Below are 27,609 nucleotides of genomic sequence, written 5' to 3' on the forward strand. Positions count from 1 at the left end.
ATGTCCTTTGCCGACTCCATGGGCACTAGACACACATGCACTGAATATATAGTTTTTATAGTAAATATGGAAAATAAATTAAGAAGATTGTTGCAATGTAAATTGTCTATAAAAGGAATCATACTCTGTTTACAGGAAGATAAGCAAAAAATTGCTGGCAATAATCTATACTCCTGTAAGTCTAAGAAAGTAACAACCTCTAGGTTTGCTTTTGGATTTGGTCTGGTTTTCTAGCATTGAGTTTCATCATAATTACTAGACACTATATGGCTCACCATTCCTGTTCAACTGAGTTGTAATTGGGGTTAATGAAGCACAAAAGTTTACTTTTGAGTTAACTGGGAAACCTCACATATATGTTTCTGTATTCTACTCATAGCTTCATCCTCCATTTAAGTTAAAGAAACCAGCCTATGTGCAGTCATCACTGGGCATAGGTGGAAATAGAAATGAAGGAGAAACACTGACCGTTCAGCAGTCTCAGTCTTCAAAGATTTTTTAAAAATGGAAAAAAAAGAAACTTCTAAGAGTAAAGAAGATCTAGAATCAGACACTAGTGACTTTTCACCAACACTATAGGGATAGTTAGAGTTTTCTGAAGTATTTAATGAATTCATTGGTAGTCCAAGTATTTTTAAAGAATAGTCTGAGTGTGGCCTTGATATACAAGTAAAGTCACAGCTTAGAGATGTTTGGGATGAGTAAGGATTATATATGTACAGTACTTTTACCTTGTTTATAGAATTTCTCCTATAACAAACTCAAATTGGTCCCTATCCTTTGGAATAAAATTAACCTTCAAGAAGTTCTAAGCATACAGTGGCTTTGGAGTCAGTCTGACCAATAGTGGATATTAAGAAGAATGATGTTCCTTAATGGTTGTCAGCAGTGTGCCTTACATCAGAGCTCTCATATCCCCAAGTTAACCGAGGGCTCTGGTACAGAATATTAAGGCATTTTCTCATGTTTTATCTCTGTGAGAATCAGAGCTTGGGTTGAGTGTCTTTCACAAGAAAGCACTCTTATTCTAAGACTTTCAGACCAATACATTTCACCTTTCATTCTACATGTAGCATCTTGCAAGGCTTGAAGACACTCAAACTTCAGTTCTTTTAAATAGAATATTTAGTTCTTCCCTAAACAATTTCCATAAATACAAGAATATTATAAAAATAACTTTGTAAGCAATAGCTCAGTTTCTTCTAAGCTTTAGATGCCCTTCATTGTCTGACTGCAGGCTGATGCCTGTGCTTGGCCTTCTGATAAAAACAGTAAGGCATAAGGTTGTTGAGGGATAAAGAAGGTGTGATTTCAGAGGCTATTGATGCTATCAAAGGACTGTATGAAAACACAGAGGAAGTTTTTTTTAAGTAAAACAACTACATTTTAACACTAAGTCTGAGTGGCATGGGTAATCAGCTCACGTTTGCCAAACAGTGCATTACAATCTTATAGAATGATGTTTATAGACTCTTGAAGACTAAAATCAATGAATTATTACCCTGAAATTTCACTAAAATATAAAACATATCTAGTCTGTCAACAAAAATATATGGAGACAACTGTACCAACTAAAGCACAACATTCAATACACTTGACCTCCTGGGCCTTTGTTGTGGATAGCCCTGGTCTTGTATTTTTAATCTAATTCTGCTTTCCAGGAAGGGGCTGCAGGACTGTATCAGTATACAGGTGACTTCTTGTGGACCTTCTGCCCACCTTAATTCATAAAATAAAGGCTAGAGCTGGTGAATGGGTAGTAGAAGGGGAGATGGAGAAGAAAAGTTTGGGAGAGTAAGAAGGAGAGGGAAGAGGAGGAGAGGCAAGATGGCAGGAGATGTTAACCTTGTGTCTCTAGCAGTTATTCATATCAAGGTTTGATAATTTGGGTTAACAATTCTAATTGTGTGGGCATCTTGTGTATTGAGTATTTGCTAATATATACATCTATTTCGTTACTCTTTAAGCAGTAAGAGTCTTATTTCTACCAGGTACTGGGAATTGTTTTATCTACCACATGGGGGTGGCAGAGTTGGCCCAGGAGCCTTGCTTAGAGCCTTGGAAGCCATGGAGCTGACCAACCTAGGCAGCAACCATGCCAACTTCTCATGGGTCTCGAGCCGCACCACTGGCCAGCTGCTGTCCCTGCGCTAGTGCAGGAACTTAGAGGAGGAACATGGGAGCCTGGCCCAGAACCAGCCAGACCAGCCGCTTTTTCTATTATCTCCTGCAATAGGCCTTAGCTTCCCCTAGGAGGTGAAGAGGTGCAAGAGAGCATAACTGATTTCAACTACTCTAGATTTATTTCTAGACTCTCTCTTCCTGAAATGTTTTCCACCGCTATTTAGGAAAGTCTTACCTTTGTTTCCAAAGTAAAGAACTTTGAAACATATTAGAAATTTCTCCCCACAAAGGAAAATAGGAACAATGTCAATTTTTTTATAATCTTCCAAACAACTTTATTACCTCAATCCAAATATCAGAGTAAGATATCCTCCCTCCAACTGGACTCTAACTATGCCCTGTTCTGCCCCTTCCTGTGGAAATCCTAGGAAATAATTGCCCCTCCAGTCTTGGTTAATGATGTTCACTTTAAGATGAGCAAAAGATACTACTTTTCCCATCTCACCAGAAGTATTTCACAGTTTTTTTTCCACCAGTAGAAATTCAAATTCAAAATACTTATGTCTGAAATATTCTGTCTCCCAAAATATAGTCATTCAAGAGACATTTTTTTATCTATGAATAAGTCCAGCTAGCTCTTTGTTTAAAGACTATTTTATGCCATGATACTGCTTTTCAGATCAAGTTCCAAAGAGCTCAACTTACTTTGCCTATATTTGAAGTATTTTATGTTTTGCCAACCCTGATCAGAACTTTTATGTAGAACAATGGCATTCTATAACTTTGGAAAGTGTATGATGGAAAAAAAATTGTGTAACATGGAAAGAATCTGTGAAGCACGGACATATATAATATGTATGTATATGTATACACATATGTATGTGTATTCTAGAAAAGCAATTTAAAACAAATATATAAAAGCAATTCAAAACAAATACTGAAGATATAGATGAGGAAACTAGATCACAGAACAAACTAGAATTGCCAAATTCAAAATATTGGCTGGTAATAAATAAATGATGATTAGATAAACTAGAAATCTGGATTGAAAGTCCCTCAGGCCATTAGAGATCGACTGATGGTGTTTTAAGCTCATATTTTTCAATATCACATCTTCAAATGTCTAAATTGTAAAACAGCATCTGGCCCGATTCACTTGGGCTCTATTTTAATTCAAAGGGTATATAATTAGAATACTAGTAACCTAGCACTTCGTGATATTTTTAAAGTTGTTTGAAAACTGCTAAATCACCACAGAAGCTTTTGCCTTGGCACAGAAAAGGAAGAAATTGCTCAATGTATTCAGGATGGGATAGTTTCTATCTTTTGTACTTCTCTCTTATCATTTCCAGGTCAACTATGCCTCTTGACTTTGCCATTGCTTTCTCTGAAGCCAAGAGGATTCCTTGAAGCAGGACTGTTTGGAGGAACATCTCTTCTCAAAAGCCTATAGCATAAGCCATTGGAGTTCTGTTCAGGAACTTTTTCCCTGTGCCCAAGTATTCAAGGTTCTTCCCCACCTTCTCTTCTATTAGTTTCAATGTATCTGGTTTTATGTGAAGGTCCTTTATTCACTTAGACTTGAGCTTTGTACAAGGAGATAAGAATGGATCAATTTGTATTTTTCTACATGCTGACCTCCAGTTGAACCAGCACCATTTGTTGAAAATGCTGTCCTTTTTCCACTGGACAGTTTTAGCTCCTTTGCCAAAGATCAAGTGACAATGGGTGTGTGGGTTCATTTGTGGTCTTTAATTCTATTCCATTGATCATCCTGCCTGTCTCTGCACCAATACCATGTAGTTTTTATCATTAATGCTCTGTAGCACACCTTGAGCTCAGGGATAGTGATTCCACCAGAAGTTCTTTTATTGTTGAGAATAGTTCTTCCTATCCTGGGTTTTTGGTTATTCCAAATGAATTTGCAAGTTGCTCTTTCTATCTCTGTGAAGAATTGATTTGGAATTTTGATAGGGATTACACTGAAGATTGCTTTTGGCAAGATGGCCATTTTTACTATATTAATCCTGCCAATCCATGAGAATGGGAGATCTCTCCATCTTCTGAGTTCTTCTTCGATTTCTTTCTTCAGAGACTTGAAGTTCTTGTAATACAGATCTTTCACTTGCTTAGTTAGATTCACACCAAGGTATTTTATATTATTTCTGACTATTGTGAAGGGTATCATTTCTCTAACTTCTTTCTCTGCCTGTTTATTCTTCCAGTAGAGGAAGGCTACTGATTCGTTTGAGTTGACTTATATCCAGCCACTTTGCTGAAGTTGTTTATCAGGTTTAGGAGTTCTCTGGTGGAAGTTTTAGGGTCACTTAAGTATACTATCATACCGTCAGCAAATAGTGAAATTTTGACTTCTTCCTTTCCTATTTGTATTCCTTTGACTTCCTTTTGTTGTCCAATTGCTCTGACTAGGACTTCCAGTACTATACTGAATAGGTAGGAAGAGAGCAGGCAGCCTTGTCTAGTCCCTGATCTTAGTGGGATTGCTTCAAGTTTCTCTCCATTTAGCTTGATGTTGGCTACTGGTTTGCTGTATATTGCTTTTACTATGTTTAGGTATGGGCCTTGAATTCCTGATCTTTCCAAGACTTTTACCATGAAGGGATGTTGAATTTTGTCAAATGCTTTCTCAGCATCTAGTGAGATGATCATGTGGTTTTTTTCTTTGAGTTTATTTATATAGTGGATTAAATTGATGGATTTCTAAATATTGGACCATCCCTGCATTCCTGAGATAAAGCCTGCTTGATCATGATGAATGATTGTTTTGATGTGTTCTTGGATTCAGTTTGCCAGAATTTTATTGAGTACTTTTGCATAGATATTCATAAGGGAGATTGGTCTGAAGTGTTCTTTCTTTGTTGGGTCTTTGCAAGGTTTAGGTATGAGCTTGATTGTGGCTTCATAGAACGAATTGAGAAGTATTCCTTCTGTTTCTATTTTGTGGAATAGTTTGAAGAGAATTTGTATTAGGTCTTCCTTGAAGGTCTGATAGAATTTTGCACTAAAACCATCTGGTTCTGGGCTTTTTTTTGTGGGGAGACTTTTAATAACTGCTGCTATTTCTTTAGAGTTTATGAGACTGTTTAGATGGTTTATCTGCTCCTGATTTAACTTTGGTATCTGTCTAGAAAGTTGTCCATTTCATCCACAACAAATTCGAGAAATTCTTAGGTAAATGGATGGAACTAGAAAATATCATCCTGAGTGAGGGAACCTAATTACAAAAGAACAGTCATGGTATATACTCACTGATAATTGGATATTAGCCCAAAAGCTAGCAATATCCAAGGTACAACTCACAGACCACATGAAGTCATGAACAAGAAAGACCAAAGTGTGGGTGGTTTGGCCCTTCTTAGAAAAATATACATGGGAGCAAATATGTAGACAAAGCATGGGACAGAAACTGAAGGATGGGCTGTCCAGAAAATGCTCCACCTGGCTATCTTTCCCTTGTGCAGTCACCAAAGGTAGACACTGATGTGGATGTCAGGAAGTGCATGTTGACAGGAGCCTGATATAGCTGTCTTCTTAGAGGTCTGCCAGAGCCTGAAGTATACAGAGAGGGAAGCTCACAGCTAACCATTGACCTGATCATGGGATTCCCAATGGAGGAGTGAGGGAGAAGACTGAAGGAGCTGAAAGTGTTTGTGACCTCCCATGAGGAGAGCAATAATACCAACCAGCCAGTGCTCCCAGGGCCTAAACCACCAACCTGAGAGCACATAGTGAGGGGCCCATGGCTCCAGCTGTATATGTAGGGTAGGATGACAGTGTCAGGAATAGTCCTTTGTCCAGTGAAGGCTGGGTGTCCCAGTATTGGGGAAATCGTGGGTGGGCAGGTGAGAGTTGCAGGGTGGGTGGATGAAGGAAGAAGCAGGGATGTGGGTAGAAGCAGGAAGAGGGGGGAATGGGATAGGGGGTTCCTGGGTGGGGGGGAGAGGATTATATCTGAATGTAAATAAAATATCCAATAAAAATAATTTTTTAAAAAGAAAGCCTATAGGGCTTATTTCTCTGTAATATATTTAACCTACCACATTTATACTCATATTTCTTGTCTCCCTTCTGATTGACCATTAATACAATCTAGCTGCACTCACAGCCTGCAGTGGCCCCAAGTCTACCATTGATTCTATAGAGTAAGCACCAGTTGACTTTTCAAATGGTCAGACAGTGAAATTTCTAGGCTTTGAGGGCTAAATAGTTTGCTATTTCAATAATTCAGTTCTACCACAGCAATGTAAAAGCAGCTATAGGTAATATGTAAATGAATAAGCACAAGCCAGATTCTAGGAAAACTTTATCTGTGAAAGTTAAACCACAGGTACATCAAGTTTCCAACTGTGTAGAAAAATCTCATTCCTTTCAGAATTTTAAAATCATTTAACAATATAAAGGTAATTCTTAGAAAACTGACCATAAGACTGTAGACCAGGGGTTAGTTTTGATCCACAAGCTAGAGACTCAGACACGTTTCTCCAAGTTAATCGTAACCCCTCAGCTCATGATTCTGTGGTGCCTTCTACCTGCTCAAAACAAATGCTAGACCGTCACAGCAGCCAGCTAAGTTTTTGTGTACTATGGTTGCCCTTGGACTCATTGTCTTTGTCTCCCCTCTTCTCCAACTTTCTTCTCTTCTAGTCAACAGATTTTATTTCTGCTTCTTGAAACCACCAAAGCTCAGCTACCTTTGGACCTTTGCTAATTTCTTGATTTATGATCTGTACCCGCTCCTATAGTGCTGTGGCTTTCAGACTTGCTTTAAGACTTTAAACAAATTCCGTTTCACAGACTCTCCTTCCACCCCCTGTTTAAAATGAAACTACTTTGTTGTGAACTGACTTGAACCTACCTACCCAATTCTACAAACTAAAGTTTTAACCATCAGGGCTTCATAAACCTATAGTATTGAAATGGCGCCTTCAAGAAATTGATGCTAATTAAACAGGAGTTAAGGGTAGATCTGACAAGCTGGCTGGTGTCCTTATATGGAGACATTGGGACACATAAACAGACAAATAGGGCATGCATGCAGTTAGCAAAGACTGTGAGGACACAACAAGAAACTAGTTATTTACAAGTCAGGAGGTCATATCAAAAGAAATCAAACCTGCTAGACATTATTGGAATATTCAGCTTCCAAAACTTAGAGGATATAAATATCTATTACACAGATATGTTGTTATGAATCACAGTATGTTGTTATGGTAGTCATAACAGACACATACAAACCATCTCTCTTCAGCTTTCTCCAACCCTCGTACCCTTCTATTTTATCTAGAATAGTTTTTACCTATTCATGTATACATTAATTTTTATGACTGTCTTCCTTCTCCACAGAAATATTTACACATTCCAAGTTCTCAGAATACTACCTAATAAAGATCAGCACTCAAATATTTGCTCTATAAGTGAAGCCTGAGAATGTGTCACTAACAGCCTCTCACTCTGTCTCTTTTCTTTCCATGAGGCCCAATTCCCAGCTCACCATCTCTACACTCAGAGCCAGTAAAACATAACTCACAAGTCACTGCCACTAAGAATGGCTCTCTTGGCACCAGTATGAAGTAGCCTCTCTCTGAATTCTTCTCATACAATCTGTAACTCACCTGTGTCATTTAACGCGTTGATTCCTGTATTATAATTTTAATACAAGTTTTATCTTCTCGACTAAATGTCAAACTCACTTATGGTACAGCTGTTGCCTTGAGCATTTCCAATTCCCTTCCTTTACTATCTGAGCACACCGCACATGTTAGAGACACCATAAATGCTGACTACACTTATGAAAATTATTACCACAAAGCTGTCTGTTGATGAATATATTTTGTAGGACTCTACTGTAAGAATTCATACCATTAGCATTATGAGTAAAAAATAAGAGGATGTAACCATTTCATTATCTTTAATGCCTGATGGAGCCAGATTCCAAAGCTGGATCTGCAACTCTATGATCATCATGTTCTGTGTTTCACTGTCTCATCAGTAAAGAAAAAGAAATGCTTACTTTAAACTGGAAATATTGCCATGCTAAATATAATAAGGCAAAGAAATATAGACCAAATTTCTTTAGTAGTTTAGATTCCTGACAGGACAGACCACATTTCTGGTGACTGCTTGTCTTGCTCTTAGCACATACTCTTCTTTAAAGTTCTATATCGACTCTGAATTCTTTATTTTTCTAATTTTGAGTCTGAGACCATGACTCTAACACTTTGTCTTTCCCTTTCATCTCTCCAAAGCTCCCACACCCCCTGCACCGCTCGGCTTCAAATTCATAACTTCTTTTTCACTAATTGTTATTGCATCCATATATACATGTGTATATACACGTGTATATATGGATGCAATAACATTCATATGTATATACGTAATTCATATGTATATACATGTGAATTCCTAGTCTGATTGTTTCTGTTTTATCTTGTTTTATTATTATTCCTTATATGCCTATTTGTTTCTAACAAAAGACAGAAAAGATTTAGTTCTAGTTGGGAGGGGAAGTGGGGAGAAACTAGAAGGAGTGGGGAGGGAAAAGCATAATCAGAATATATTGTATGAAAAACATCCCTTCTCAATAAAAAGAAAAAAATTATACAACTTTTCTGTCTGCATAATGTTATTTGTTTGTGTGTTCTCAAGGCTGACCTTTCATCATTGAATAAGCAAGTGCTGCACTCATCTCCTTTATTTAATATTTTAGATTTATTTTTCATTTTATTTATACATATTGGTAGGTATCTAAATGAATACCAACATATGGATATCCCAGAGGCCAGAAGAAGGTGTCAGATTCACAGGAACTGGAGCTAATGCCATTCTGAGCTGCCTTATGTGAGCTCCAGGAACCCAACTTAGAACCTCCAGAAAAATAGCCCTGCTCTTAACCACTGAACCATCCATCTTCCCAGCTTTCTCTTCAAATTAGGATAAAATTATGGAATTCTCATGCAAATCTTATTTTAATGCTAATAATTTATTTTTTAAACATAAAATGCAGACATAAGTTATATAACTTTGATTTTCTCAAACTTAATGTTTACAGAGGCTGGAGTGGTGGCTCGGGGTTTAAAAGAACTTCTTCTTCCAGAGGTACAAAGTTCAATTTCAGTGACCCAAGTCAAGCACGTTATAGCTGCTTGTAATTCCACTTCTGGCCTGACTCCTTCACTACCTCCCATGGGCACCTAAACATAGGGGCATAATATACACAGACAGACTCAAATACACATTAAATAAACACTTTAAATGATTTGAATATATGTATATATGTATATGCATATGCATATGTATATGATGTATATGTGTATATGTGTACATGAATGTGTATATGCATGTATACATATGTATATGCATATGCATATGTCCCTTCTCTTTATATATCAAAAATAATTTAATTAATCAGTCTGTATTTTTTTAAAAAAAATAGGTCCTAGGGTAATTATTTTTACTTTTCATTGCTTCTCTTTAAAATATCATTAAACTTTATTTTCTAGGAAATCCATAATGATGTTGTTATTAATCTTTTTTCTGATCTGATAGCAATAAACTTTCTTATATTATTGTATTAAAAAAGGTAAGAGCTCTAGACTTAGAACTATTAGCTAAATTATCTGTTACATATACGACAGCAATATATAAATTATCTCACATTTGTATAAAATAGGTCATTTTTTTATAAAAGAGAATGAAATTATAAGTCTCAAACCATATAAGTTGTAAATTTTGTCATTTGTGAAGGATGCGTTTCTGTGAGATAGTATGTCGGCATTCCATTATTTTAAATTGGTACAGTATAAACAGTTTGTACTTGTCCGCAGACATCAGAACAATTATATAATATTAGTTAAGTATTGATTTATTAGCATTCCGTACAGGGTTTAAGACTTTTTGAAGGCATACAGATTTTAACTGCTGTCTTTAAAAATGCTGATTTGTGCTCTGAAGACAGTTTCTTTTAAGTCACCCACCAACTCTGACTCTTACACTCTTTCTTGTTCCTCTTCTGCAAAGATTCCTGAGCTTTGATGAGGAGGCTGTAATGTTGATGTCCCATTTTGGGCTGAGTTCTCATGGTGACTGTGAAAGCATGCTCATGACCAGTACAAGTTCAAGCAAACAGTGGGAGGAGGGGGACACAAAGTCCCACTACTAGATAAAGAGCCATTGTTATTTAATAACACTGGGAGAAGGAGTGTGTGCTACTTGCTATAATGATTGCACTTTAGCGTAAGCCTGCACCCAAAGCCTTAGCCCAACAAGCACTGGAATTCATGGGTTGAGAGAGAGAGGGATGGGCAGAAAGTAAGGTGGGCTTATGAGGATCTGGTAGGAATTGTGCAGAGAAGATAAATAAATATCACCAAAACGCATTACATAAGATCCTCAGTGAATTAATATAAGGATTAGAAGGAGGAAGAGGAAGAGCCAGAAAGTTTCTGACTGGCAAATATACTTGGTGGTCATTTGAACAGGGTTCACTTACTGTGAACCAAACTTCAGAAGGCTACAAGCCTGCCTAAGCCCACCTACTAAGGAAAGACTATGCTAAGATTTGAGCTCAGGCATCTATTGTCAAGACCAGGTGTTCCGATGAGAGTGCCAATGTCTTAGAAACAAACTTGTCGTAATGTAAATTTAGAGTAATAAGAACAGGAGACTAACTTGCTGTTATGACCTAAGAAAAGTCATTTAAGGAAAAAAAGTCATACCACATGTCTTCTAAAACAAGCTAACTTCTGACGTGTCAAGGATATGCTAACATACCCTAACACAAACACTGAGCTGAAGACAAGTCACATGGTATGCATAATGGAAACATTGTCACTGTCATTGTGTTAAGCATGTGTAAAAATTGCAGTTTGAAAAAAAGCCCTTACCTCAAAGTGCCCGGAATATGCTTGAACTTGGAGGTGATCTAGGACACCTTCACTGGAAGTTGGTTTTTGCATGCATTTGATAGCAAGACCAAGAGCTGGCAGTATCATTTCCCCGAGGGAACTTTAGTAGACACAGAATAAAACTGATCTTTATAGTTATAAAAGCTTTATTTTTTTTATAGAATTGGCTTCATAGCTTTTGGAAGCCTTTGGCTTTTGTTTGGCTCAGGGAATAAAACGGTTGAGAACTCTTTTATGTATCGTCCATAAATAAAACTGGGTCTATACTTCTTATTATATCGTAGAAGAAGAACATGACTGATTTTTCAGGACTCTCATCCTAACCTAGTGACCTTGAAAAAGTGAAATCTTCTCTTGTGAGTGTAAAAATATTAAGCAGAGGAATTTACAACTTCGCAAGGAAAAGTAAACAGCAGAGAGAAAACAAACAAGCTCCATGCTTAGTCTCAGACTGATACAGAGATGCACAGCCAAATGTTGGATGGAGCTTGGGGACTCTTAGAGAGGAGCTGGGGGAAGGATCCAAAGCCCCAAAGAGGATAAGGAATGCCACAGGAAGACCAACAGAGTCAACTAACCTGGACCCTTGGGGCTCTCAGAGACTGAACCACCAACTACAGCCTGTTCAGGCTGGACTTAGTCCAGCTGCATATGTAGCAGATATGCTTCTTGATTTACATGTGGGTCATGAACAACCAGAGTAAGGGCTATCCCTAATGCTGTTGTCTGTCTATTGGATATGTTTTTCAACTGGGCTGCCTTGTCTGGCCTTAGTAGGAGAGGATGCATCTACCCTGCAGAGTGTTGATATGCCAAGGTGGGAGTATAACAAGAGAGGGGCCTCCACTCTCACAGAGAAGGAAATGGATGATTGGTGGGGGGACTATAGGAGGGGAGACCAAGAGAGAGAGCAGTGAACAGGATGTACAGTGAATAAATAATGGTAGCAATAATAATAATAATGGTAATAATAATAATATTAAAATGAGTCTTGGTTTGCTGTGTATTTGTATATTAAAATGTCTCTTATACAACCCAGGCTGTCAACAAGCTTCCTATGTAGCATAAGTGGACTTTGGCCTGATCTCTTTGCTTCTAGATTTTAAGTATTAGGTTCACCAGAATGTCCTAGCATGCCTAGGTTTTTATGCAATTTTTATTAATTTTTTTAGGCTTATTTAAATATGCTAGTTTTGGTTATACATACAGGAATGTACATATCTGTTTAATTATAATGAAAATACTAAAATCCATACAATATACATAATTAGAAATATAAATACATACAGAGCACTATATAGCTCATATTTTATCTGTGATTTTTTTAAAAATAAATGAGCAACTATACAGCCCTACCTGCATTTAAAACTGTGATCTTATTCTTACTTTGCTTTTAATTAGGAATATTAGTGACTTTAAGTGCTCTGATTTTTCTCCTAAGAAGTTCTATAACAATAAGATATCCACTGGACAGAAATTTTTAAACACGTGGCTAGCAGGAGGACCTCAATCACCCAAGATGGAAGAGGGGAAGGAACGATGGGGCAACAGTCACAAAGCTTCTACTTTCGGGAAAGCATACAGAGAAATGGAAGTGACAGTTGGTGTGCATTTGTTCCCTAAGGGGCATTGAAGTTCTGTCATTTAGCATATGTGAAATGAATATGTATTGAACATTAGCCCTGTGACAGGCATATTGCAAACAACACATAAAGCAGACGTGACTGTCTAAAACTTCTGCCACCTTTAAAGACAATTGTGATTAATCTGAAGGATTTTAGATGTGTTATTTTATGGAGAAGGTGGAATGAGTGTGTGTATGTGTGTGTGCATGTGCATGTGTATGTGATTGTGTATATATATATATATATATATATATATACAAGTTTATCTATGCCATTTAAATCTGTATTTGTTTTCTGCAATTTTAAGACTATTTTCTGTAACTCTTAGAACTACTCTTTGTTGCCCTTTGCCTAAAGAAAATGTCAGAACTTGATATCAAAGAAACTCACTGTAGGAATGACTGGGTTAGATTCCTCATCAGGAAGTGAGACCAGATTCTGGAGCCAATATTAACAGCTTTGGCATAGCTCTTTGGGGCAAGTTTGAATTTTATTAGGAGAACTCCATAGTGAAGCATGTATTTTGGATACTGACATGTGTTTTGGATCTTAGCCTCAGCACGTGCTAGAATTTCACAACTTGGATTAGATTCTATGCAAAAATACTCACTGGTGTGGCTTCTGTCCAATAATGTGATTCAGAAATGGGCACATTAAATTGTACAGACAAAGACACATGAGATTTACTTGTGGCGTCTTCTCCTAAAACCGTGAAATATTAGGCTGTATGTTTTAATCACTACTGTACAATAAACACTATGCTGTGTTAGAGAAGCAGAATTAAATTCTATGTCTGCCTATCAGAAGATGCCGAGCACATTGAGCACTGACATCAACACCTGACTGTGTTCAATAGAGCAGTGCTGATGAGTAATTAAAGCAGAATAATATGGGAAGGACTTGTACTATGAGAGCTCAAAAGAGAAATTAAATCAGCAAATTCCGCAGAGTGAAAGAGAGGATAATATCTTCCTGGGGAAGATCTATGTGCTCTGCACAGGTGAAATGTGACCTTCACCCTCTGGACATTCAAAGAGCCCATAATTTCTCTCTAGCTAGAAAACAGGACCCTCTGGAAGGCTTGGCTGGAAGTTTCTACAGCTCTCTGGTCATATGTGAAATTTAGCTTTCAAATATAGTATCCTTTACATACAAATAATGTCATTGATTCTTCTACAGCTCCTTGCTTATAAAGTTCATTTGACATATCTCTCATCACCCTTTCCCTCATGTTCAGGTTTATTGCCTCTTTCTGTGTCTCCACTGTCCTTGACCACCCTTGGTGAGAACCACAAGAGAAATCTCTCTTCTGTCTTGTGAAATCATAGCAAATGCAGCAGAATTACCTGCCAGTTAACTTCCCCGTTAACTGTTCCATAAATGCTATCTTCATACTACAATGCAGGGCAGTTGGGAACCAGTGGGAAACTAGCTCACAAAGCTCAAAGGTCAACTCTTAATATACATTTAATACATTTTGCTTAAATCAATAAAGGGAGATAATAGTTGTTATTAATATAAAAAAGACAATGAGTTTAAAAATTGCTGTTGTTTATACAGCTCACTTTGTATTTACTACAAGTTACTAGAAGAAAAATCATGATTAAGTATTTAGCTTTCGTTGGTGAAATTTCAATTTGAATAAAATGATCAGTAAATCCTCTAGGTGATAGATTAGGTAATATCATCCTAGCTCTTCCAGAGAGATGGTTCAGCACTTAAGAGCACTGTCTGCTCTTCCGGAGGGCCCAGGTTCAAATCCCAGTACCCATATCACAAGTGACAATTGTTTGTAACTCCAGTTCCAAGAGATCTGACACCTTCACAGAAACATAGATGTAGCCAAAAGTAAGTACTTGTTGAATGCTTTATGGCAACAGAAATGTATAAGAAATATTTCTGTCCTAGCCAAGAGTTACTTCTGCCTACAGCAGTAAACTGATACCACATCTGTGTGGTGGGGACAAAACTAGAATTCCAGTTAAAAGCTGCTCAACATTTCCCTGCATGTGCTGCTACACTGCAGCAGTTAAGGATTTAGCAGAGAGCTGTTCTCCTGGAACACATTTTTGGCATTCAACATGTAACATTTTCTTATCATAATAAAATCTATTCTTGTCATTAACACTATGATAGAGCTAGAGGTGAGAGCTTAGAAACGTTGACCTTGCTGACGTGACAACCTAACCTCTATTCTCTCAATCCTTGTGAGAAGCCAGATGTGCTGGTATACATCTGTAATCTTACCACTACTATGGTGAAATGAGAGACAGAGACATGAGGGCAACCCAAAAACTTATGAGTCAGAAAGTGTGAAATACTCAGTGCAATTGCAGAAACTACAAGAAGGAACCAACCTCAAGGTGAAAGTTGAGAACTGACTATAGAGTATAGTCCTCTGATTTCTATATATGAGCTACAGTAGGCACATGGCGATATCCAGATGTTCATACACACGCACACACACACACACAAATATATACACACATGTGTGTGTGAGTGTATGTGATTAAAACAATAGAAGAGAAAGAGAACTAATATTGAATTTTTATTAGTAATTTTTTAATATATAAAATATAACTTTTATTATTAATAATAAAAGAAGTAATCCAGTGATTAACCCACTTAATGGGTATTTTTCCTAAGATAGCCTTTGCACAATCTTCTTCTCACAATCATGGGCAATTATTTAACTCTCCCTTGACTCATTCTCTCCGAAAACAAAGAGTTAACTCTCAGACATTGCTGAATACTGATCAGTAGCTGAGTAGTAGCTACTCTCCTTTTAAAATACAAAGATGATGCCAGTCCCCCACCCCCACAAAGAACATCCTAAAATACCCTGATATTCCTGAAATATTTCTTTCTATCAGGCAGGGAGGAATGTTATTAAAAAGATACTCAGACTGTCTTGATGAAACTGCTTGTAAAGCATTTAGCATCTACTGTAAAAATCATAGCCATGCTGATAAATTCTACTGTGGTTAATTGGACTTTGCGTTTTCTACAATAAAGGACAGCTCCTTGGAACTCAGATACATACCAAGCATGAGTTTCTAATAGACCTCATTACTGACAGAATAATTTGGGAGGGGGGAAATGCACATTAGCTAAGAACGTCCACACATTTACACAGCAGACACAAAGCATACGTACATCCCACCGTGCTATAATACCATCTGCTACAAAACACACATCATGTTGTCTTTAGGCATCACTGAGTTTGACTGATTACAGTAATATCCTCTCTGAAAACAGTCTGTTTTGGAACAAAAAATAAACAATGATAGTGGAGGTTGATATAGAGGTATCTAATGAATCTCCAGGGATATGATCAGCTTGCCCTGTCTCTTTAAAGTGGGAATAGCATAACCATTGTTAGTTGTGTTAAGCAAAGGAATCCTAATTTGATAAACTGCTGTGTAATTGTAGGTTGAAAGCAAATTAATACAGGCAGGAATATATTTCTCTAATTTGGAGTAGCTTCCCCACCAGCATCAGTCATGGTCATGTGGTATTTTTACACTGTGGACCTTGGATATCTCTCAAATGCCCATATGTTACAGATTTTGCCCTAACTTTGGTCCAATTGGGAAGAGGTGTAATATTTAAGAGGTACAAGCTAGTAGGAAGTATTTATGTCACCAAGACATGTCCTTGGAGTGAGATCCCCATGCCTCCTCCTCTTCCCTCTCCCACTTCCCAGGAAATCAGTGGAGGAGTTTTGGTATGCCACCTGTTTATGCTTTGATGTTTTGCTTTACTATAGATCCTGAATCAAAGACATCAACCTAGCACAGACCAAAACCTTCAAAGTAATGAGTCAAATTAGAACTTTCTTTCAGAGAAAGCACTGTGTTGATCAGATCCTTATATTCTGCTCATATTCAGAGTCACGTTATAAGATTATTTTCCAGCATGTAAGACATCCCTTCAGGTAAAAGGATCACTGATCCACACTATGATGATGCCTGGACAACAAGCTCAGTTGCCTTGTACTACACTGGGGGTCCCAGGTGCTTCTCCAAATATATAAATGAAGCCCTGGATCTGAGGTCTGTGACATGGAAAGCTCTACTTCCTTTAGCAGGGGAGGTAAAAGCACCTCTTCTTATGAGTACTTACTTCTTTGCTTTAGACCTTGTGGAACGTATTGATTAATTTAGTCAATTAGTGCACAAAAGAGCTTTAAATTAATCATGTCTAAGACTATGAGATCAGACTTCCCAGAGCACTGAAATTGTCATGATGATAAAAACAGTCTTCTATCTGTAAAGCAGAATACTTAAGCCCTCCAGGCTTACCTGATATCCTAATTATAGAAGAAAGACTAGCTAATACAAAGAAAAAGACAGCACTAACATGAAAATTTCCTTGTTAAGTTAAGGGGGGACCAGTAACTCAAACACACAGCTGCTGTGTCTGCTGCGATCAAGGATGCTTAATCAGACTGGCTGAAAGGAAGACTTGCAAAGACTTGAGCAAGAGCCCCTCCCCACCCCATAACTCCTGCATAAGAAGTTAATCAGGAGAATAATTCTTTTCACAAAGTTTAACATGTAAACTCTTGCTTGAAAAAGAAACAAAATTTCAAACATTCATGGATGAGCAAGTATAAATACCATCTTAAATTCTTATGCCAGAACAAGTTTGAGCAGAAGGAAGAACACAAAAATGCACACAACCACAAAGAAGAAATAACAATATAATAAATGATGATAAATTTAATAACTAATAATAAAAGCAAAGGTGCCTTTTGTAGGCATTTAAATGATGGAAATGACAGAGAATATAAGAAATATAATCAAAAAGTCAAAGAAATTAATTTTGAAGTAAAACAGAATAATGAATAGCATGGATTTCAGACCTGACAGATCATGAAATCATTAATAGATTTGTTTTTCACTGCCAGGGCCACATGACCTGAAAAATAGAAAGTCCTATCGTTTTTGGCAGGATAGGTTTTGAAGTTTGTCAATATTTAATTTCAGGATGTCTTCAGATGCAGGAGGGAGGGGATCCAGAAAGCTGGGAACTGGAAAAAATTATCCTATAAGCTATGACCCTGAAGGTGGGGGAAGGAGGATAGAAAAAAATTGGGCACATGGCCAGAAAGTAATTTTGTCATTTCTCCGGTTTTGTTAATAGCTCTTATTTCCTATTCATGCTTTTAAATGTAACATTAAGGTACTTATTCTTTACATGAATAGCCTTGTGAAGGCTTGATCCACAAGAACAAAATGGCATTGGGAAAGTTTTAAAAGTTCTTTTAGTCCAATTTGGTGGACAAATGTGTTATTTCTACATCTGTAGGTCTATCCTCTCCTTCTCTTCCTTTCTTACTCCCCATCCCTAGGCTAAATTTCTGTATGTGATGGGATGAATTCTTACTTTAGCTTTTAATAATATAATTTCATTAAATCTGAAGTGCTTAAATACATTAGTTAAACAACAACTCAAAGCTTATTAGAATTTTCTACTTAAATCATTTTTGCTTCCCTTAATGAATAATTGAACTGCAACACAACTATAGCTTGCAAACCTGAACCCTACAACAGAGCTCCAGGCAAAATCTGTTTCAAACATATGTTAAGGAAATTATTCCTAATAAGAAAATGTGTCCAGGTCTTCCTTTTTAAAGAGCATGATATAGATAATTTGGGGGAATAAATGTCAAATGACCTTCAAACTAAAAATCATTTTTAAATGCCCATACTGTGTTAGAAGACTAAATGAGAAGCAGTTCAAAACTTGATGCCTATACTACCATCACCCATCTTTGTAAGAGCATAAACGGTCATAAAATAAACTGCTGATACACAGATTGCCGACTGATAGAAACATCAAACGACTATAGAGTTATCTCTATAATCCGTCTCCATTCACTTAGGTGTACTAGAATATTTGTGTATGAGAAGCCCCATCCAGAATTAAATCTGATATAGTATACCAAGAAACAAGAATCAAACTGAGAAAAAAAATAAGATAATTGACCCTGATATTACATCTTGATATTCTGTCCCGGAAGCCATTAATATGTGTTACTTGCTCTCCAATTTTTGTAATTTAGAAATAATACAGAGACTATTTTAAAGTTTTTATATTTTTCAGTAAAACAAATGTATGTACATCATTTGGAATTAAGGTTTCATTTTGCAACCCAGCCAGGGCTGGGATTCACTTTGCTCATGTGGCAACCTCCTGAGTTAGATATCTACTCTTTGAGAAGTGATTTAATATGAAAAGGAATGTACTTAAGAAGTTTTCGGAAAGTATGTATGTGTTATCTTGACTGAAAAATAAATGTACAGTTGAATCTCTAGTCTCTTCCTTAAAATTATTTTATAAAATGACTTATTTCTTTATATACATATTTATTTATACATACAGAATCCAAGACACCATTAGACTTATATGAAAAGTTGGCAGCTAAAGAAATTGTCTCCCTTTTGCTGGTGACATCATTAATAAGGTAGGTCAAAATTTGTTCACATTTATATAGCTTTGAAATACATTTTCTGTGTATATTTCATAACAAATGAGATGCAACAGCCAGAAAACACAAACTTGGTATTTCAGAATTAACCTGTTTAAATGAAACAAGGAATGTCATAACTTCTCAGATAATGCCAACTGAGGAACTAAGGATAAGAGCTTTGATGAACAAAATAGTAAGTCAGTCAACCCATGTTCATTCCATTTCAAAGTTTTGATAACTACAAAGACATAAGCTGATAGTTCAGGATCCAATTAGCAACCTCTTGCATATTTAACCTTAAAGCAAAAATTTTAAACTAATTCAACCCTGCTTCCAACTTCCGCATTAATTACTAGCTCAGGGACCCAAAGTGTTCTAATGAATTTTACATTAGTATCCACAATATGAACCAAGTATATTATCACAGCGACTAGGAAATGCATATGTTGGCACTTGCGAGCAGAATTCTGAACAGTTATGAAGAATCCAGCTGAGTTTCAAATTTGTTATTACCATGCCAGAAGAGAAAAGAAAATTTCACAAGAACCTAGTTGGCATAACCACCATCCTGAGGATACCAATCTATCCTAATACCTAATGATAACTGTTGGCTCCTACTTCTCAAAGTGCAAAGGTACAGGGCCTCCTGTGCTTCAGAACAAGGAAACAGCTCCCACCTACACTGACTTCTAAATGCACAGTGAATAAGTTTTAAAATACTGCTTCTCTACTAGCTTCCCACATTGTCACTAGACAACCTGTGTGCTGACTATACTCTGCATTAATATTTATGCTTTACAACCTCAAGACTATTGTCATCTCCACAAAGGTGTTTGAATTTAAAAGTTCAAGAAAACAGAATAAACAAACGGTACCAGGCAGCATCCAAGCTCAAGATGACAGATAAAGCTATTGGACCACATGGAGACTTTTTTATATACGATTTTTCTAATTTCATACCAAAATCAAGAGTCATGTGTTGAGCATTAGCAACCAATATGGTATGTTAAATGACACATCATCCTTAGGAGAAAGTAAAAAGCAAATAAATAAGAACTCATAAAGGCATATTGATGAAAATAAGTATTTACACTATAAATCTGAAGACTGAATAGAAATACAACTAAGTTGGAAAAGTTGGGCACAGGGTATATAAAATTATATTTTAGGTAATCAAGATTCACCACCTTGTGCACTGCTTTGGATTAGCATGTGGGTATTAGCCGGACGTGAGCAGTAGGCTGGGAAGAATCCTGCTAATACCCAGGGACAGTGAGTGTTACCCTCTGTTTCCCAGTTACTGTCTCAGAACACTTCTCCCCTTTTGTATTGCCAATGTCATCACAGATCCAGGTGTGCTAACAAACATACCACATGTTCTCTGATAAAATATGTCTCGAATTCATTTCTAATCCTTGTATCACACTGTCTGTGTTTATCCGTTTCTTTTTTTCTTATTACTTAGATTTGAAAAACACTACACTCCCAACATATCCCTGCAGCTAGAATCCAGGTGTAGTATAATATTAACACAGCTTTGTTTTCTCATAAGTTTTATGGTCCATTAACAATATCTGTCATCAGTGGGGGCTAATTTTGGTCCTGCCCAACTCTAAGTTAATGGCAACACTTAAGAATTTCGTGGTTAGCAAAGCTATTGGTATAGTCTCATCATTTTGCAACATCTTAAAAATCTTTGCTTGCTACCAGCACACAGACTGAAAATAGAGTTTCTATTTCAATTATGTCAATGTTTAAACATTGAAATTCACCACAATGAAACAAATATCAACGATCTGAGCATGTTACTCTTCAGCTGTTTGCACATTTTGTTCGCATTTTCCAAGGAAGTCAGAATTCTCAAAGAAATGTCCTTAACTCCTTCACTGCCATGCACCAAGATCAAAACTGCAAACAATCTATGGATTATAATGATCAAAGAGTTGGAGAGAATCTTTAACTGCTTGCAGGATAGGCAGCTTTTAGGCTTTTCCCAGAAACTGCAGCAAGCAGAAGGAAGGGGAATTCCCTTCACACAATTGTGCCTTTTTTCTTTCTCTCGTTTTAATCACAGAAACAGTTCCTTAGACTCAGGCACAGCTAACAGTGGCGCTGCGTGGAGGACATAAAAGATACATTCAGACAATCCAGTTCTACCCCCCAGATCAGAGCTTCCCGGCACATGTCTTTAGGAGAAGGAATGTCAGCAAACGAGACTGCATTTTATTAACAGCATTAGAAAAAAAAAAAAGATCACAACAAAGAAATAGTGAGCGTTTTCTACTGATTCAACTCCGTTACCATGCTCTGCCTGCCTTGATTTAAAAAAAAAAAAAAAGTCATTACCTGTATGAAGAGAACCTGTTAATAGCCTGAGAAGGTACTGGGCAAATTTCAATATTTCACGTTTACACCGTTTCCTACAGCCACTCATCTTAAGCAACAAGGTATTCCTCTGAGGAGAGTCAGAAGTCTTTGCCAATAGAAAAGGGAAGAAAAAAAGAAAAGGAAAAAAAAAGGCAGCTTCTGGGGGGAAACTTCTGTCTCAGTTTATGTATCAGGCTGCCTTACAACTCCTGGGGAATTAGCTGTGAGTGCCTGAGTCAGAAGGTACAGCCCCCAGTGCAGACGCAAGAGTAACAGGGCACTGAGAAAGCGCTGCCTCTCAGGATGGTCATCAAGTTCTTCTGTGGCAACAGATAAGCTGCTGCTTCACACTTGTAGTAACCCAGCTTTGGTGCATCTCGGCATCCTCTCTCCAGTAGCAATTGCAACCTCACGGACCATGCCGAGGGAGGCGGGGCTTGCGATGCCAGCTCATCAATGAATCAGCAAGTAAGCAGGTGAGCAGACTGATGACAGGTCACTGGGGCTAAAGCCCTTTGGAAACCAATAAAAGATCCTGCTAAACAATCAGGCCTGCTGGGGAGGAATCTCGGGGTCCAAGGGTGTCCAAAATGTGTATAAATAATAAAGGCAAGATAGAAAAGAGACTGCCTGGAGCCAAAACTCAGACTGTTCCTATACACAGTGATGATCATATTCAGAGAGCCGAGACAGAAGCTGACTCTCATCAGAGTTGAGGATTTACCGGAAGAATAAAGCAATATTGCAGTGCCACAGAACGATCACGGGCTCCGAGGTAGAAAGCAAGCTGATACACAAAGTGGCTACTGTATCAGCACTGTCCGGGCTCAGGTATTTATTTGGGAACCAGAAGTCATTATCTGCTTCATAAAACACCGTAACTTGGAAGCCACAGTTGTGGAGCACTCTACTTGCCTCCAGGCAAAAGAGCCTCAAAGCTATCTTGCTGGTTTGTGCTAAAAGCCGGGAACTGCCTCAGTTTCTTCTTCTTTTTAAAAGGGAAAGACAACTTGTTATTTACCTACAGGCAGATTTAAGTTAGAAGAGCAATCCCCAGGGCTTCCGATTTGCACAGGGCACTTTTGTACTGAGAGTGGCGCTACATAGGCAGTTTATTAGAAATTCCTGAAAACCAGATGCTTGCATATTTGAAAGTGTCATTATTTCAGAATTCTTTGGGGCTTTGAGTAGTTTCTCGGGTTGCTTTACATTCTTAATTAATACTCCTGGGCTTTTATTTGTTTTTACTGGCTCTGTATAAATATAAATTTTGGCTCTGTGATATTTAGTACATAAAGGAAATTCAATCTCCTTATTTTAAAAGTCTCTCTACCCCCATTTTTGAAACATGTGACAGTTCTATTTGGATCTAGTATTTTTCAATAATGCTATTCATGAAGTGATGTTCTTGTACAATAAAAAGAAATGTTTGAAATCTCAGACTTAAAATCATTTAAGTGAAAACTCAAGCACTCTACAACTTTCCCTTCAGCATCCACAGTCTTAATGGTGTACCCACTGAAACAGGTTGGTGAAGAAGCAGACTTTCAAGGAATTTTTTTAAAAACTCAGTTGAACATGTTAAAAATAAAACTTTATTTTAACGTTTTTCTTCCATTCATACTGCATCTCTGACAATGTTTGGCACAGGAAAGATAAATATATTGCTTTATTATATATATAATTGAATAATGTTATAAAGTTTCATTTTTTAATCTATGAAGTTGTGGTTATATGTACGTGGTATTCTTCAGTTGGCGGGTTAAAAAGGATGCAACTTAGACGATATTAGCCACAGCGCATGTATGTATTTTTCTAATGGGTTTATACTGAGTAGCTTAACAGACATAGTTCCATACAGTGGGCATACTGTAGTGAAAAAGGTAATAATGACTTTGATCCTATGGTCCTTATACCCCATCAGAACCAGGAAGTTATAGGACGGTATAAACAAATAATAAAAAAGAATATATCACATATGGGTAACAGCTCCATTAGAGTAGCAGTATAGGAAAGGCATAAGTTAAAAGGGGGAAGCTAGTGCGTAAAATAGAGGAAGGAATCATCAGAAACTATTGAGGGCATCTGAGAAAGAAAAAAACAGCTTGGTGCAAGGATGCTAAGGTGGGCACATGATCAGCATCATTAAATGAATGTGAGACCCACATGTTTGGTGAGGTACATTGACTCAGGAGAGACTCCTAGGAGGTGTTTGTGAGAGCAAGACAATGGCAACAGTGCTTCCAGTCAGTCCCTGAACAGGAAAGCTGTGTCACCTGTTCCCTAGGTAAAGATAACCTCCAGTGAAAGTAGAGGAGAAGAAGGAATACCTGAGAGGAGGGAGGCAGTGGTCTGGAGGAGAAAGCATGCATGACCTGCAGTGGGAATAAAGGTGGTTGGTTTCTGGATATACAAGGAAATGGAATTCATGGGCTTTGGTACATTGACTAAGGGCATAGAAAGAGAATTAAGGATGACTTAATTAGGATTTAAATAATTAGTGGGCACACTCATTGAGCTGTTGAAATGCTGTTGTATACAATTAAAATGCACATAGCTGACTGATTTTCAGGTTTTTAGAAAACTCCACATGCTTTTTTTTCCTAAAGATTTTGATAATGTTCCCTCTCCTCCACATCCTCATCAATATTTATTGTCTTTAATCTTGCTAATAGCCATTCTATCGATGTGATTCCAATTTTCATTGACTAGTGATACTGGGTAACTTTTTACGAGCCGGTTGGATCATATGTACTCTTTTTCAAGAAATGTCTATTCAAGAGAATTTCTGGTTTTTAATTGGAATGCTTTCTTATTCTTGTGATGTACAGATTTCTTGCATTGGGGTATGGAGTCTCTGTACATATTTTCTCCCAATATATGGACTTCTCTCTTCTTTAAACTATTTCTCTTGCTTTACCAAAACTTCTAAGTTACTATACTTTTTGCTTTTGTTATCTGCACTTTTGAATTCCTGTATAGGAAATTGTCATCTAGACAAACATCCTATTATTTTTTATGCATTTCTCTCTAAGATATTTTAGTTCTAGGTCTTAATTTTAGTCTCTATTTTCCATCATAAAATGAGGGTCAAATTTTGCTGTTGTGCACAACTAGCTATAGCATTTCAATACTCTTTATGGAAGAGAATATCTTTCCTGAATTCTGTGTTATCGTATCTTTGTCAAAATCACATCCAGGTCTTCATTAAAAAGTATCCAAATTTATTTAGCAAATCCAAAATAGATTACTACCCATATAGGCATTTTAGCACAGTTTATGATATTCCAGATATAAAAGAAACTTAACTGTCTATTAAGCATTGAACAGGTAAAATCTGACACATATAAAATAACAAAGACTTCAACCTTAAAAAATAAGGAAATTTTGTCACTTGTGACAATATGCATAAAAGTGGAGAATATTAATCCCAGTGATCTAGGAAAAGGAAGATCACTATTGTGTGTTCTTACTTTATGCCATATCTAAGTGTATCTGACTTGTACACACAAAAAATGAAATAGTGGGTACAAGAGGCTAAGAGTTAGGGGTGGCACAACAGGAAGTTGTGATCAAAGTACAAAGTTGCTGTTAACAGGAAAAACGTTTTATTGTTGTAGTATGTAGCATGCTAACCAAAGACATTGACCCTTATATTTCAAAACTGCTAAGAGTTTATTTAAAATACTCTTATCAAAATAAATAAGTAGAATTACTTGTAAATTTATATTAACTAGATGATCTAATGTTATATATACACATTATTTAAAATTCTAAAACTATATAAACTCAAGTGTCAATCAAAATTTAAAAAAAATTAAGATTGAGAGCTACAGGCCACTTTTGAAGTTGAGAAAAACGAAGGTGCTATCTTGAACCCATTGTGTGTGTGTGTGTGTGTGTGTTTGTAAACTTTTTTCTATTTATTTGTTTATTTATTTATTTAAACTCTAGATTTTATTCTCCCCCTCTTCCACCCTCCTACATTCCATATCTCTAACCCAAGCCCTGTCACCTCAAGGCTGTTCCCACCACAACCCCTACCCCATCGGACCTCTAAAATCTCTGGGGCCTCTAGTCTCTCGAGGGTTAGGTGAATCATCTCTGATGGTACACAGACCCAGCAGTCCTCTGCTGTATATGTGTTGGGAGCCTTATATCAGCTGCTATTTGCTGCCTTTTTGGTGTTCCAGTGTTTGAGAGATCTCGGGGTCCAGATTAATTGAGACTGTTGGTCCTCCTACAGGGCTGCCCTTCTCCTCAGCTTCTTTCAGCCTTTCTCTTATTCTATCACAGAGGTCAGCCGCTTCTGTTCATTGGTTGGGTGCAAATGTCTGCATCTGACTCTTTCAGCTGCTTGTTGGGTCTTCCGGAAGTTAGTCAAGATAGATCCCTTTTTGTGAGTGCTTCATAGCCACCCCTAAGCTGGATCCTACTTTTGGCCTGTTTCTGGACCTTCTTTTCCTCAGGATCCTCTCCATTTCCATCCAAACAGTTCTTTCACACAGGAATAATTATGGGTCAGAGTTTTGACTGTGGGATGGTAACCCCCTCCCTCACTTGATGCCCTGTCTTTCTGGTGTAGGTGTGTTCTATAAGTTCCCTCTTGCTATTGTTGGGCATTTCATCTAATGTCCTTCCCTTTGAGTCCTGAGAGTCTCTCACCTCCCAGGTCTCCAGTGCATTCTACAGAGCCACCCTTACTTCCTACCTCCATAGGTTGCCTGTTTCTATTCTTTATTCTGGCCTTCAGAGCTTCAGTCCTTTTCCCTCATCCAGTACCAGATCAGGTTACCCTGCCCCCTTTCTACTTTCCCTCCCAAGTTCCTCCCTCCCTTCCCTCTTGTGATTGCTTTCTTCTCCCTCCCAAGTGGGACTGAAAAGCCCTCACTTGGGCCCTTCAGCTTGTTGACCTTTTTGAGTTCTGTGGACTATATCTTGAATACTCTGTACTTTTTCTTTTCTAATATCCACTTATTAGTGAGTATATACCATGCATGTCCTCTCTGAAGTCCACAGCATTTTTAAATTAATTTGTTCATGTTAAAATATTTATGAAAATGGCACTTATTGTTATAGAACCTCCAGATGTCAAAGGTTTAAGAGCCTAGGTATTATTCAGCTTGTTTTCAATATTAGATATGAAGGAGACTAGGCGACTTAAAAAATCACACATTTATATCTGAGTATTATAGAGATGAGAAGGCTTGTGATCAGCACCCACATCTTCAGATCTTGGTGAGGCCTCACCTTGATTTGTGAAATGAAGATGTGCCACTGTATCCACTAGTGGGGTAGGGAGCAAGCTCCAGTTTCTAGCGTACCTTGTTTATACACTGACACTAAATTTTCACCAATAGGACTATATCTTTAATATCTACATTTCCCTCTTCTAAGAGTACTAGTACTACTGATTGAACTCTTGCCTTCTAAATCTAATTCTAAACACCACCATGGCACAATCACACTTGGCTTCACATTTTTCCATACGTACCTAGAAGTAAGGAAAACATACAGACACACAAACACACAAATATGCATGGATACATGCACATGCATCACAGAATATTACTGAAAATATGTTAGTATAGAATAAATAACTGTAGAATTAAATTGGATATCTTTGATTGGATGGATTAGTTCGATAAAAAAACATACATATCTCACCTTTTGTGATTTATTGGCAGATGCATACTAATACAATAGGAAACCTATCATAGCCATTTGATTATGAACAATGGTGTTTTTGAAAAAGATGCAGTCGGTATTTGAGGAATGCAAACCATCCATCAGGTTAGTTATAAGTTATGCCAGAGCAGTCTACATCCATATGAAAAACAGACTAAGTTCCTGTGTTTTTTTTTTAAAGTATAATTCGCAATTAATCATAAATTTCAATGTAAAGTAGAAAGCTATGGAAGTTTCAGAAAGCCAGGCATCATGGTGTATGCCTTACATTCAATCACCCTGGAAGGTAAAATGAAAGGATTCTGTATTTGAGGTCAGCCAGGACAGAATAGTGAGCTCCAGGACAGCATGGGAAAGTAGACACAATTCTGATTTTAAAAGCAATAAAATAAAACAAGATTTT

General features: G+C 37.3%; 1 protein-coding gene across 3 annotated transcripts in view; it reads right to left on the bottom strand.

Annotated features, from left to right (window-relative positions):
- Kcnip4 (potassium voltage-gated channel interacting protein 4) overlaps positions 1-27,609 on the bottom strand; it is a 1,067,998-nt gene that overhangs the window by 820,944 nt on the left and 219,445 nt on the right. The window contains exon 1 of one of the 3 annotated variants that reach the window (XM_028765227.1): positions 21,498-21,900. The exons of the other annotated variants lie outside the window; for them this stretch is intronic. Coding sequence (XP_028621060.1) covers positions 21,498-21,585 — 88 coding nt within the window. The 5' untranslated portion in view covers positions 21,586-21,900. Of the gene's footprint in view, positions 1-21,497; positions 21,901-27,609 lie in introns of those variants that run through there. 3 annotated transcript variants of the gene reach the window in all.

This window comes from Grammomys surdaster, unplaced genomic scaffold (assembly GCF_004785775.1).
Source record: "Grammomys surdaster isolate TR1022 unplaced genomic scaffold, NIH_TR_1.0 150, whole genome shotgun sequence".
NCBI lineage: Eukaryota > Metazoa > Chordata > Mammalia > Rodentia > Muridae > Grammomys > Grammomys surdaster.